Genomic DNA, 14599 nt, shown 5'->3' with positions numbered 1-14599 from the left:
TAAATGACTTATGCTGTCATTAAGTGAATCTGGCTTCCACCATTGACTTTTCTTGCCAGAAGCTTGCTGGGAAGGTTGCAAATGACCATTATATGACCCGGTTCTGTCGTGTTCGGTCTCTGAGCAACTTCAGCTGTTAAAACCTTTTGATCCAGTTAAGGTATAAAAAGTTGAGAGGCTGGACATTTATAGCTGGGTCTTGGTCAAGGACCCTGGCAAAAATAGCATTAAAATACTCGATTTCCTCACAAACACTTGAATAACCAAGAATGATAGCAGTTGCCCAAGGTCTCTAGCTTTTGGCACCCTTTGCTTACATAGTCTGGTCATTTAAAAAAGCATAGGAATGTTCTCTGATAATGGCCAGTTAAATTAGACTTTTTCCATCTTCAGATCCTTCCTGACATTGTTCACCTTAGCTTACTTGGTTCGGATCTGCTAGCCAAGCTATGAGAACATGCAATCTGGTTGAACAATGGAATATGAAACGGGCCATCTTTAAGAATAACCTCACATCCTTTTTTTTTTTTTTTGTCCCTGGCAAATTTATTCCCCGAATTGCCTTCACTTTCTCTTTTCAATGACCTGCCATGAACCCCTCAATGACAGCTGGATTTATAATGAAACCTAAACAAGTCACTACTTTCTGGAGATCCTTCAAGTGCTCCTCCCAACTGGCCCTACTATTAGGTTCATAATAGTGAACCTAATGGTAAATCATACCATTTTCCATAACCTGGTAGGACCTAGAGGTTTCAGAAGCATTTAGGTGAAGAACCAGAGGTGGGTTTCAGCAGGTTCTGGCAAGTTCTGGAGAACCAACAGCAGAAATTTTGAATAGTTCGGAGAACCGATAGTAAAAATTCTGACTGGCCCCGCTCCCATTTATTCTCTGCCTCCCAAGTCCCAGCTGACTGGGAGGAAATGGAGATTTTACAGTATCCTTCCCCTGCCATGCCCACCAAGCCACACCCACAGAACCAGTGGTAAAAAATGTTGAAACCCACCACTATGAAGAACCCTTATTAAGCTGTTTTAAGTCGAGAACTACCTGTACTCCTGGGCTAGTTGTTTGGTTGTAAGTAACATCTCTCTGGGGATGGATGAATGGATGGATAGATGATAGCTGGAGGGAGGAAGGAATGGTAGATAGATAGATGATAGATAGACAGATAGACAGATGAGAGAGAGATAGGAGACAGAGACAGAGATATGATGGATGGATAAATAGATTGATAGCTGGAGGATAGATAGATGGACAGAGAGAGAGAGAGAGGAAGGCAGGCAGGCAAATAGAGATAGATAAATGAAGGTAGAGATATAGATACGAGAGAGACAGACAGACATAGAGAGACACATAGACAGACACATTGATAGACAAGTCTTTCACTTATGTATAATTCTTTTTATAATCTCTAGGCCTCATTTTGCCCACTTGTAAAAGAACAACTCAGAAGAACTAAATCCTACAGACATTTGAAGTGCTATCTGTCCCAAGGTTTACATCCTGCTATATTACATTATTACATTACATGTAATTACATTATTGTAATTATTATTACATTACATGTAATAATTGTATTACATTACATCCTGCTGTAGAGAACCACAGAGAAATAAGGCAGAGATGACACTTCCAAAGATAAGATTTCAGCCTGGGTCAGATTTCTTCTAACATCATTCATGGGGCTAAAAGGGGGAGGGAAGGAGAAATCAGTTTTTGTTACTACAGCTGATATTAATAACAGAATTCTGGTTAGAGGCTGTTTCCTGATCTAGCCTACCTTGAAGGGCTGCAGTCTGCATTCTTTCCAAGTATGTTTGAATTTTGATTCATCCCCCAATTAAACCATCAAACCAAGGACTGAAGCCCAGTGTTATAAGCTTCAACTTTTCAATTATTGAGAAGAATGTCACATACGAAGCATCTTCAATGGCCAAAGGAAATGACACACAGTGGGATGCACATATTGTGTGTGTTTATAAGCCAACTGTTTGCAGAGAAAGAGAGGGTATCTAATGATGATATATTACAGTGTAGAATTTAAATTAAAGGCTACAGCATTGAATATTGACCCAAAAGACCTCAGTGGCTTTCCTGTGCTGCAATTTCTTTATTCAACTATTTTCATCTTGCAAAGTTGATGGAGTTTAATGGGCTTCACTTCCTAGAATCAAAGTTAAATACATTTTTCAGGCTGAGTATGGCTTGTCTTGGAATGAGACCAAGCTGGTTTGCAGCAAAATCAAAAGAGTAAAGAGTCCAAGTGTGAGTTCATGCCATCTCAGCCGAAGCCAATCCTATTGGGCATTGATCCTGGCAATATTGTCCATATTTTTCCTTCTTCCTGTTGATCATCTCTCTACAGAGTTGCTAGCTACTGAAGGCGGTTTGCATTTTGCCAAAAATACTTTGTCAAAAAGGGTTTGGTTGAGGGATGCAGGCCAGGCGTGTGTCTGAGAGCAAACTACAACCATCTGTTTTTCAGCTCTGACTCTTCTCTGCTTCTTCGTACATACGCACATATATATTTGCCGCTGGCTTGGCTTTGTGTTTTCTTTTATCACAAAGGTCCTAAGGAGGGCAAAGCACTTCCTTGGGTGACCCTCAAATAGAGCAAGGCACTTCCTTGCATGACCAAACCCTCTTATTATACTTTAGAGCAGTATCTCATCTCAGGATATCATTGTGCTTTTAACAGCTGGTCAGCAGCTGTGAGGTTGCCAAAGGGCAGCTCACAGTTCACTTAATGAAAATAAAAGACATATTAGTTGGCTGTTTTTATGGAAGACACACCTTCTGGGCTGGATGATGTCCCAAACTTCCATGACTGAAGACCGGAGTTTTCCCATTGTCAATCCATCTTAACTATAAACCCAATGTTGGTTCTTTTCTTTTTTTATTATTCACAAATCAAATCGAATTAAGAGTTATAAGCATGCTTATTCTAAAGGCAAACTGTTCTACTGGTTAATTGTCTTCAGTGTTAGGAAATTTCTCCTTAATTCCAGGTTGCTTCTCTCCTTGATTAGTTTCCATCCATTGCAAAATGAATGGATGGATTTTTATCCTGCCCTCTGGTACTTTGGAAAATAAGTTGAGTTGACCCCCCTCTTCCTTGTTGCAGCCACTCAAATACTGGAATACTGCTATATTGACACTCCTAATCTTTCTTTTCTCTAGACTAGACATACCCACATTCTGCAACTGTTCTTCATATGTTTTGGTCTCCAGGCCTTTAATCATCTTAGTTGCTCTTCTCTGCACTTTTCCCAAAGTCTCAACATTTTTTTGTAATGTAGTGACCAAAACTAGATGCAGTATTCCAGGTGTGGCCTTACTAAGGCTTTATAAAGCAGTACTAATACTTCACATGATTTTGATTCTATGCCTCTGTTTATACAACCAAGAATTATACTAGCTTTTTTTGGCTGCTGCCACGGACTGCTGACTCATATTTAAGTGATTGTCCACTAGGACTCCAAGATCCCTCTCACAATTACTGTTTTTGAGCCAGGTTTCACCTAATCTGTACTTGTACCTTTGGTTATTCCTGCCTAAGTGTAAAACCTTATGCTTCTTCACATTAAATTTCATTTTTGTTAAATAGGGCCCAGTGCTCAAGTCTGTCAAGATCCCATGCTGGCTGGGGAATTCTGGGAGCTGAAGTCCATATACCTTAAAAGTTGCCGAGGTTGACAAACACAAACCTATGTTAACCTGAAGCTGGTCCCACTGAAACCAGTTAGGTAGGGGGATTAAAATACAAGTTCACTGAGGAGCAAAAGAACTCCCTTGCATTTGCTCTTGTTCAAGTAAGCCAATAGGGGCTTGGTTTGTCTCAACAATCTTTCCAAGGTTACCATTTTCTAAATATAAGATTTCTTTTAAAATATGCCCCAACGTGCCAATTTCAGCTGTGCCAAAGTGATTCAAAGGTCAGGCATTGAGGAAAAAATAAATTATTGGCTGCCAGTATGCATTTTTATGTCTACAACCTACAAATCATATATACAGACTTTACTCGTAAGCTTATTTTTGAAGAGACTGCTTGAAGAGAGAGAAAAATGAAACCAGCTGCCTTAAAAAAAAAAAAGAGGATCTTTGTATCTGAAAATGCCAGCATCATTTAAAGAACAGGGTCTCATCCAAAAACTTAAAGAAAATTAGCATAGTTGGGCTGATAGACTGTAAAACATACTGTATTTTTCGGTGTATAAGATGCACTTTCCCCCAAAAAATGTGGGTGGAAATGTCTGTGCATTTTAAATAGTGAATGTTGCTGAAGACCCGACCACCCGCTGGCCCCCACCCTTCAGGCTCTGCCTCCCAGCAATTTACCTCCTTGCAGCAAACAGCTGGTCAGTTTCAGCACAGCCTGATTTAGCACAAGCAGCTGATTGTCAGTTGGATCAGCCTCCCAGAATATCACCTATCAGCTGTTCCAGGCTGCAGGCATCGCGACCTCCCGTTGCCATCGCTGCTGCTGCCTATCGCCGCCTCCGCGCACCCCATTTTCGGCCTCTCTGCGCCCCATCTTCAGCCTCCGCGCATCCCACTTTTTGACCCGTTCCAAGTGGCAGAGATAGGCGGCGGCGATCCCCACCACCTGGAACTGTCCAAAAATGGGATGCCCAGAGTCTGAAAATGGGGCACCCAGAGACAGCGATAGACAGCAGCGATGCGTGGTGACAGCGGCGATCTCTGCAGCCTAGAACAGCTGATAAAGTGGTATTCCGGAAGGCTGATCCAGCCGCCAAACAGCTGCTTGTGCTAAATCAGGCTGTGCTGAAGCTGACCAGGCTGTTGGCTGTTTACTGCAAGGAGGTAAATTGCTGGGAGGCAGAGGCAGAGGCAGATTTTTTCCCCTTGTTTTCTTCCCCAAAAGCTAGGTGCATCTTATACTTCTGAGCGTTTTATAGTCCGAAAAATACGGTACATTCATCACCAAAAGTGGTGGGGGAAAGATTTAATTTTTCCACTTATATAAAAGCTTACAATTTAACCTAGGGCTCTGTAAAAGAATCTGGAAGAATAAGATAGAATAACAACTTCTCAAAGACTAGATTGCCTTTTTAAAGCAAATCCTATTTTAATAGCTATATTTTTATATTTTTTATAGGGTTTCTTTAAAAAGCCAGATTGGTTTAGTGCTGAGCTGAGTTTTTTATTAAGTTATTTTTACTGAAGGTTGTTTTAATGTTGTTTTTCCTTTTGTACTCTGCCCTGGGCTCTTTCTGAAGAACAAATGAGATAAATATAAAACTAATAATGCTAACAAGTAATAACTTGGAAATAAAAGAGAATGACCTAAAACACATTCTCCACACTGCCAAGCAATGGCAAGTAATATTAAACCAGCAATTTGGGATACAAAGTTTTCCAAGGAACTGGATTTTGGTTCAAATGTCTTATGAGTTCACAAATTTCATTTGCTTCCTAAAATCATTAGAAATGAAGAGTTTAAATAAATCACATACAAAATATTTTTTTTAAAAAAAATTGCTTCCCCTTTAAGGCTGTCATCCCAATGGTATTATCATACCCATACCAGGGATATTGGGACACAGAGACTCTTTTGTACTGGACAGCGATCGGCAGAAGGGATCCTAGATAAAATCATTGTTTTTTTTTTCATGGAGAAGTGCCTCCTATAATTGTTAGAGAGCCAGTTTAGTCCAGTGGTTACGGCACCAGGCTAGAACGTGAGAGATCGTAAATTCAAATCCTGCCTCAGCCATGGAAGCCAGCTGAGTGATTAGGCCAATCACTGTCCCTCAGCCCAACTCACCTCATGAGGTTATTGTTGTGGGGAATATAGGAGGAGGAAGGTGTGTTAGATATGTTTGCCACCTTGAGTTATTTGTAAAAATAATAAGGGCAGGATATAAATAAATGGTGTTGGAGAAAATTCTTGAGAGTCCCTTAGAATGAAAGGTGATCAAATCAGTCAATCAACACTGACTGTCCTTTGGAAAGTCAGATAGATACTGAAGTTCAAATACTTTGGCCACCAAATTAGAAGAGAGAAGACTCATTGGAAAAGACCCTGCTGTTGGGAAAGATGGAAGGCCAAAGAAGAAGACAAAGTGTGAGATAGTTAAATAGTGTCATTAATGCAATGAACATGAAGAAAGTGGAGGGCAAGGAGGCCTGGCGTGCTATGGTCCATGGGGTCGCAAAGAGTCGGATATGTCTCAGCAACTGAACAAACAAACAAACAAATACATTGCTATGAACAAAGAAAACGGAAAAATAATAAGTGGAGCTTCAGTCCCAAACTCAGAAACAGACTTTCTCTGTGATCTCTCTGGCTCAGTTGGAGATTCAAATGAACAATCCTGCAGAAAAAGGGGAACAACTCAAGAGATGTAATGATGATTTAATCCAAGTGAGCACGTACTAATGACCAGGTACGTGGACTTTCTTTGTGCATAGAAAAAAAGAGGACTGACTTACCTCTGTCCCAGCTGTGCATACTTTGATCCAGATGCAAGTCAAAGACCCGTATTTCAGCAAGGTTGGGCTCTTGTTCCAGAAGCATTTCAACCAGATGTTTTCCCAGGAAACCACAGCCTCCCGTCACTAGGTAGATCTGGTTTTTGCTAGCCAACCTCATCTGTGCTGGAAAGGGAGAACCAAAGAACACACTTAAAACGGGACTACAAGAAGTCGGAATGAGTGGAAGTAGGCAAACCAACAAAAGCAGAAATTGTAGATTCCCTAGGCGGAGATTAAGAACATGAACTCAAGAGCAACCATAAGAACCATATGTGTCACATATGGGAAAAAGGAAGGACCCTGAGACAATACTCCAGATGGAAGGGAGGGAAAGGAGTAAAAAAAAATATGAACCACTGGAATGCATCTGTTCTTTCCCACCGTTTCTACGAAATTCACTGACTTACCAAGTGGCATTTTCCAAAGAGAAAGGCAATGAACCAACAGTCATGGATCATCGCTGTCTTTCATGCGATTGCTCCTAGATATTGTTGGCATCACTGCTGTGTACCAGAAGGACAATAGCTCTTTTTTGTCCAAGTTCTCAAATGTTGAGTATTTTTCTAAATTGTTTGTTTTGGAACTTCTGAATGTAGGCTACAGCAGGGGGAGGGGGAATGGGTTTGAATCAGCTCTTAACTATAGTTTCAATTGGGAAACCATCCCAGACCAAGCCAAGTTCTAAAATGCTAGGGAATTTCTAGAAGCCCGGCACTGGCTATCAATAGACAGACATGAATAATACCTATAGACTGTGCAAAAGAAATAATCAAAAGTCAAAAGGGAGAACAAAGAGACCTCAGCACAGGGATGGGTTCTACTTACCTTTACTACCGGTTCGCAATGGGAGCGCGCATGCACACTCACTTTGCTCGTGCGCATGCGCTTCTGTGCATGCACAGATCGTCCATTATGACATCAGGACGGGTAGGCGAACCCTCCTGCCGCTTTTACTACCAGTTCGCAAAAACCGGACAGAACTGGGAGCAACCCACCACTGCCTCAGCACCTCTCCACCAGCAATCAGCACCCAGATGAACATAGACTAACATTAGACCCAACAATCAAGTAAACAATACCCCAAGAAACTGTTGGTCAAACAAGCCAACAGTAAACAGCCCAACCAAAGAACCTCTAAGACCATTCCAGGGCAAACCACTACTAGAATATATAAACTGAGAGCAAACCCCACCTCTTACCAGCACTGATGATGTTATCTAGCTTGGGTAGTAAAACGCCTGCAAAACAAACCCGACCAAGCTCAGAATGAATGAAGAACTCCATGAATCAGTCCTAATTGCAGGGTGTGTGTGTGCTTCTCTAATTATTGCTGAAATCCATTATAGTAAGCCAGGAAACTTACTATAATGCCTCCATTTATAGTCAAGGGCTACGTGACTTTGTGCTTGAGACATAACCAAAAGAAATATTAGTCCATACTACAATGATAATAACTCTACAATTCATTTGTAGCTAGCTATTGTTCTGGGTTGTTAGTCTACATATACAAGCATTTCTTGACTCACAACCATTCATTTAGTGATTGTTCAAAGTTACAATGGCACTGAAAAAAAAGGACATTACCAATTTTCACACTTACAATCGTTGCAGCATTCCCACAGTATGTGATCAAAATTTGGGCACTTGCCAACTGGCATGTATTTAAGATAGCTGTGATCACTATCTTCCCAGCCAGCTTCTGACAAGCAATGTTAATGAAAATCCAGATTCATTTAATGACTGCATAATTCACTTAACAACTGCAGATTCATTTAACAACAGTGGCAGAAGATCATAAAATGAGGCAAAACTCATATTTAACTGTCTTTCTTAACAATATAAATTTTGGCCTCAATTCTGATTGAAAGCCAAGGACTAACTGTACCTTAGTTTTAAAAGACCAAAAAAGAGGACTTTGAAGAAGTTTAGATTAATTTGTCTGCGTTCTGTCTTTTTTCGTTAATTTTTATCTCTCATTACCCTGTCAACAGTTCAAAGAACATAATTTCCCCTCCTAGTTGGATGTGCTCAAAAAACCTCTCCACAATATCTTATTTTACTCTAAATGTTGAAAAATACACATTATAAATAAAAGGATGCTGATGGATAAAACTGTCTGGTCAATGCTAATGCTATGCAAAAAGAAAGAATGGTAATAGAGGAACTGGCTTCCTCTATTTTGAACGTTGGACCACAAACAAGATGCTACAGCAGTGTTTTCTCAACAACAGCCAATTTAAGATGCGTGGACTTCAACTCCCAGAATCCCCCAGTCACCATGGTGAGCCAGAAGGGAAGCCAGATCTTATATACCTGTCTTCTCCAATGCACTACCTTTTGGATGTAACCATCTGAGAGAAGATGCTAGCTACAAGCCTGGGGACAGGAGGGAAGCAAATTCAGACAAGCAAGCTGTAAACAAAACACAAAACCAGATTTCCCGTCACCAAAACCAGTCTGCTGACATTCCCCTTTTAACAAGTGCAAAAAAGGAAAAAGAGGACCATATAAACCACTGATATTTCCTGGTATTCAGATCAACATGGGTGGCGTTTTTCTAACCTCAGGTTCCAGCTGTCTTCTGGAAAATCACGATCCAGGATGTCCAGAGAGAGATATTTGGGCTGAACATATCATGGAAAGATCACTTTAACAAGCAGGAATGCAAGCAATTCAGCCAAATTTTAGGCTGTTCTGCCAAGTGGAACCTCCCCGTCTTTTCCCAAGTATTGGATGCTCTGAGTTAATTGAAAAACCAGGCTCAACTATTACTTTGCTAAGCTACTGCCGACAGGCAAATAAATAAAAAAACAAAGTGTTCCTCGCATATGATTGATTGATTTTTTGATTTAGACGATTTATATGGCCGCCTACTCACTCTCAGTGATTCTGGATGGTGTACAAACAATACTTTTTACTCTCCTGTTTGTCTCTATGGTAAGCATTAATGGGGTGAAACAGTGCATCGTAGGGCAACAATTTTTGAACCAAGGTACCTCAGATGGGCTAACTTACAAAATGTGTCCAAAATCAAGGACAGATGACTATGTGGAATTGAAATTTGGCAAAACATATAAAACATTCCATGACATAATACACCATGTCATAAGATATTGATTCTGAACCTGCGGTCCACGGAGCCCTGGGGGGGTAGGCACGATGTCATCACAGGGGATCCCTGAAGAAATGTTATGATTTAAATCTTGAGTTAAATCTTGGTGGTCTATGGCCATGCTCTGTGGTCACAAAAGATATTTTAAGTGGGTCCGTGATGAAGAAAAGGTTAAGAACTGCTGATAAGACATCTCTTGAGGACAAGTCCTGATCAATAACTATGGTATGTACTCCACCTGGGCTATTTGCAAGATAAATACATCTCTGAATATCTCCCCAAATTTTTATGAACTTTTTCCAGGGAAGGCAGTACATTGAAGGGTCTAGGACAGGGGTCCCCAACCTCTGGGCCATTGACCACTACTGGGCCGCGGCCCGGTGTCCAAATGCAAGCACTCACAACCTCACTCACGTGACCATCACTAGTGTTTCTGGCACTCACCGCCCCACTCGTGTGGGCACTCATAGCCTCACTTGTGTGAGTGTCACCACGGGTATTGTGGGCACTTATGGCCTCACTTGTGTGGGCACTCAGAGAGTTCATTTTTGCACAAGAGTTGCCACAAGCATTGTGGGTGCTCATGACCCTACTCACACAAGCATCATTGCAAGCACTCATGGCCCCACTCACACGAGCAATGAGTGTTCATGTCTGTGTACCCAAATGCACATGTGCCTACCCCTCCCACGTAACCATCCCCTCTTCCCTTCTCCCCCCCCCCTTTGGACTGCCAACTCAGAAAGATTGGGAACTCTGGCCTAGGACATTCACCATGATCATCTCACTCTAGCCAACTCCCCATGGACAACTCCCCATGGACAACTTGCTGTGGGACAACCCGCCACAGAAAATTCCACACGGGATAACTCAATGCGATCAATGCTATCCACCACTGTTACTTTTGACATTATTTCCATTCACAATAATGGAAATTATGTCAAAGAAACAGTGGCGGATAACATTTGTTTTGTTGAGTTATCCCCTATGGAATTTTCCATGAGGAGTTGTCCTGTGGCAAGTTGGCCACGGAGAGCTATCTCCTGGCTAGTTTGCTGCACCAAAATGACCACGGCAAATTGGCCATGGTGAATTGGCCACGGTGAAATGAATTGTCCCATTCCCTACATTAAAAACTCTGTCAGTGTTGAAGGAATCTGGTAAGGAAATATCTCTAAAATAACAGGTCATGGGTCGTTTAGTCTCTATTTTGAACTGTTCATCATCGGAAGTAAAAACATGCCTCTTAGTCTAGACACCAATTTCATTTCTTTGCTTAACTGGGTCTCATCATCTAAATGGAGTGGGGGGGTTGTAGGGACGGAGACAGTTGCATCTAGTAAAACACCCTAGACAACTCCACAAGAGTAATTATTGTTCTGGTGAGGAGCACTCAGAGTCATGGATCAGCGACGTCTGGAGAAGTTCCCTGATTTCAACAGATACCAGTCCCAGAGATATTTAATTTATTAATTAACGGTGTTATCAGCTTGCCAAATTAAATACAAAACACAGAACATAGAGTAACAGGGTTGGAAGGAAGATAAGATATAAGATACAAGATGAAATAAGATATAAGATAAGATATAAGATGGATGAGATGAGATAAGAGATGAGATGAGATGAGATAAGATAAGATAAGATAAGATAAGATAAGATAAGATAAGATAAGATAAGATAAGATAAGATAAGATAAACTTTGTCATTTTTTTTACTGTGAGCACACTGGCCCACATTAAAAATGAAATTCTGTTGCCTGCTCTCAAGAGAAAGTGTACATCTACCCAAACACAAACATAACATTCACAATGCATGCTATATAATACATAAATAAATATATACCTGCACCATACATACATATATATACAAACACACATATAAAATCACTGTTCATTTTGAATATGTAGTGGAAAGAGGAAACTTGAGAGTTCACAAGCTTGATGTACATGGAACAAAACGGTGACTGAATCTAGAATAGATGTTCTACTTCGGATACCACAAAGCCACCTCCTCCCCAAAGGTAACAAGGAAAATAGGTCATGAACAGGATAGCTTCCCAGACAATCCGGTGGACTCTACTCAAGCATCTTGGAGGTCTTCTAATCCAACCCCCTGCCCAACCAGGAGACCCTATACCATTCTGGACACATGGCTGTCCAAACTCTTCTTGAAATCCTCCAGTGATGGAGCTGCTTGAGAAACAGCATATTTTAAGCATGAAGCAATACAACACTGTCTTTATTATCACATACCAATCACTCAAAGAACTTTGCCTTGCCTTTTATTTTATTTGGCTACACCAGGCAAATGTTTAAGAGAATTCCTCAAAAAGACCAAGGCACGTACAACATAGATAATAAGAAAAATGATGTCAGATTATTTAGATGGTGTTTTAATTCCTCAGTTATTTTTTTAGTGACTCATATAACTTCTTTAAAGCCTCCGTATGCTCATTCACATTCACGCATTATTGTTTCAAAGCACTCTCACACAATTTTTTTTTAAAAAAAAAACAATGAACTGAGCACAAGACAAAAATGTTAGCAGAAGGGGTTATTCGCAGCTGTCTTAAAAACAGCATCCTTTTAGACATGCCCTTAATTTTATTCTGGCCTAATATTAGCCGGTAAAGATCCAAATGCTGCATTTGCTTTGATTACTCAAATCAAACCATTTTATGGTTCATATTATGCAGGGGCATTAAAGACACTGTTAAACATAGAAATGTTACACATTCCCAAGGGCTGCAGTTCATGCAGAATGTAAGCAAGATTCACCATGAGTGCATTAGCGCAAACAATGAAGGAAACTGTTTGAAAGCCTTACCAGCCAAAGCTCAACGGGGAAAGTAATCCAAAGAATCAGCAAGCAAAACAAAAGAGGCAGTTATCACTTAGACAGCACTTTGCTGCATGTAGATTTGAACCACAGTCTCAGTCCCCAGGTGCAGAAACATGGTTTAGAAGCCCAGGCGCACCACAAGTTCTCATATAGGAGAGCAAAGAGGAAGCGAGAAAGAAAGGAAGTGCCGTAATGAGAAAGGTGTAATACTACTCATTTCCTTCCTTCGTTCTAAGTTCCCATCATAACCCCGAATGTCTGGAATTGCTCAAAGAGATGGGTAACCCGACGGCCTCCAGATGTTTAGGCAACTTCCCCTAGCCAGTTCCATCCATGATTAGGAAAGATGGAGAATATGGTCCAAAATACAGGTAGTCCTGTACTTACAACCACAACTGAGCCCGACATTTCTGTTGCTAAGTAAGACATTTGTTAAGTGAATTTTGCCCCATTTTACAATCTTTCGTGCCACGGTTGTTAAGTGAATCACTGCAATTGATAAGTTAATAACCTGGTTATTGTTAAGTGAATCAGACTTCCCCATTGATTTTGCTGGTCAGAAGGCTAGACAAGGTGATCACATGACCTTGAGACACAGCAACGGTCATAAAAATGAATCAGTTGCCAAGCATCTGAATTTTGATCACGTGATTATGGGGATGCTTCAGAGGACATAACCAGGGCTGCTATTCAGCAGGTTCTGACAAGTTCTGGAGAACCGGTAGTGAAAATTTTGAGTAGTTCTGACAACTGACAAATACCATCTCAGGCTGACCCCAGAGTGGGGTGGGAATGGAGATTTTGCAATATCCTTCCCCTGCCACGCCTACTAAGCCACGCCTACAAAGCTACACCACGCCCACCAAGCCACGCCCACAGAACCGGTAGTAAAAAAATTTGAATTCCACCACTGGTCTTAACTGTGAAAAATGTCCATAGGTCACATTTTTTTGGTACCTTTGAATGGTCATTAAATGAACTGTTGTACGTTAAGGACTAGCTGTACTTGGAAGGTACCATATTATCCGCAGTTGGTAGTTAAGAAGCAATTGTGAATTTTCTTCTGTACAAGTAGTCCTCAACTTACAACAATTCATTCAGTGACCATTTGAATTATAATTGCACTGAAAAAGAAACTTAGGATGGTTCCTCACACCCATTGCAGAATCCCCAGAGACACGTGATCAAAATTCAGATGGTTGGCAATGGACTCGCATTTGTGACGGTTGCAATGTCCTGGCATTATGTGATCATCTTCTGACAACCAAAGTCCATAGGGAAGCCCAATTCATTTAAAAACTGTGTAACTTAACAACTGCAGTGATTCACTTAACAACCATGGCAAGGAAGGTCGTAAAATGGGGCAGAACTCACTGAACAACTATCTCACTTAGTAACAGAAATTTTGGGCTCAATTGTGGTCGTATGTCAAGGATTACAGAATAACAGGATAGCAGGATAACATAGTTGGAGCAGGGGAAGTTGGAGGTCTTTTAGTCCAACCCTCTGCTCAGACAGGAAGCCCTCTACCATTTCAGACACACGATTGTCCAGTCTCTTCTTAAAATCTTCCGGTGATGGAGCACCTCCAATTTCTGGAGGCAAGCCGTTCCACTGATTAATTGTTCTGACTGTCAGGAAATTTCTCTTTAGACTACCTATACACAGTGGTGGGATTCAGCCAGTTCGCACCACTTCAGGAGAACCGGTTGTTAACTTTCTGAGCAGTTTGGTGAACTGGTTGTTGGAAGAAATCATTACGGCAGAGAACCGGTTGTTAAATTATTTGAATCCCACCACTGCCTATACAGCCCACATGCAAATTAAGCTGTCTTCAGTTCTCATTTAAGAGTTGGAGGGACAAATCAAATAAACACAGCTGAAGTTCTCCTTGGCTGGGTTATTCCTCTTCTGAGCTACCTTGAGATGGAGAAGTCCTATTTTCTATCTTAGAATCAGACAATTTCCCAAACTGTTTAGAGGAACAGAAGAGGAAAACCAAGCTAATGTGGTCCAGGTTTCAAAAAGGCTTGATGCACCTTTCAAAATAATTTTTGGGGGTCTAATACCATTTGCAGTTCCTCAGCATTTTCTTCCACGTTCCTGGTTAGAGACACATTACAATGGTTTACTCTGCAAAATTG

General features: G+C 41.0%; 1 protein-coding gene across 9 annotated transcripts in view; it reads right to left on the bottom strand.

Moving 5' to 3' along the window:
• HSD3B7 (hydroxy-delta-5-steroid dehydrogenase, 3 beta- and steroid delta-isomerase 7) overlaps positions 1-14599 on the bottom strand; it is a 69747-nt gene that overhangs the window by 27128 nt on the left and 28020 nt on the right. For 5 of the 9 annotated variants that reach the window (XM_034419828.3, XM_034419833.3, XM_087893849.1 and 2 more), the window contains one exon: positions 6461-6625. In XM_034419828.3, the coding sequence (XP_034275719.2) occupies positions 6461-6625 (165 nt within the window). Of the gene's footprint in view, positions 1-6460; positions 6626-7327; positions 7350-7701; positions 7855-9064; positions 9122-12440; positions 12626-14599 lie in introns of those variants that run through there. The other 4 variants (XM_087893850.1, XM_034419835.3, XM_034419827.3 and 1 more) reach the window with 4 other exon arrangements.

This window comes from Pantherophis guttatus, chromosome 4, assembly GCF_059756535.1.
Source record: "Pantherophis guttatus breed Tessera chromosome 4, ASM5975653v1, whole genome shotgun sequence".
Taxonomy (NCBI): domain Eukaryota; kingdom Metazoa; phylum Chordata; class Lepidosauria; order Squamata; family Colubridae; genus Pantherophis; species Pantherophis guttatus.
Note: the sequence above shows the minus strand (reverse complement) of the source record. Positions and strands in the feature narration are given on the sequence as shown.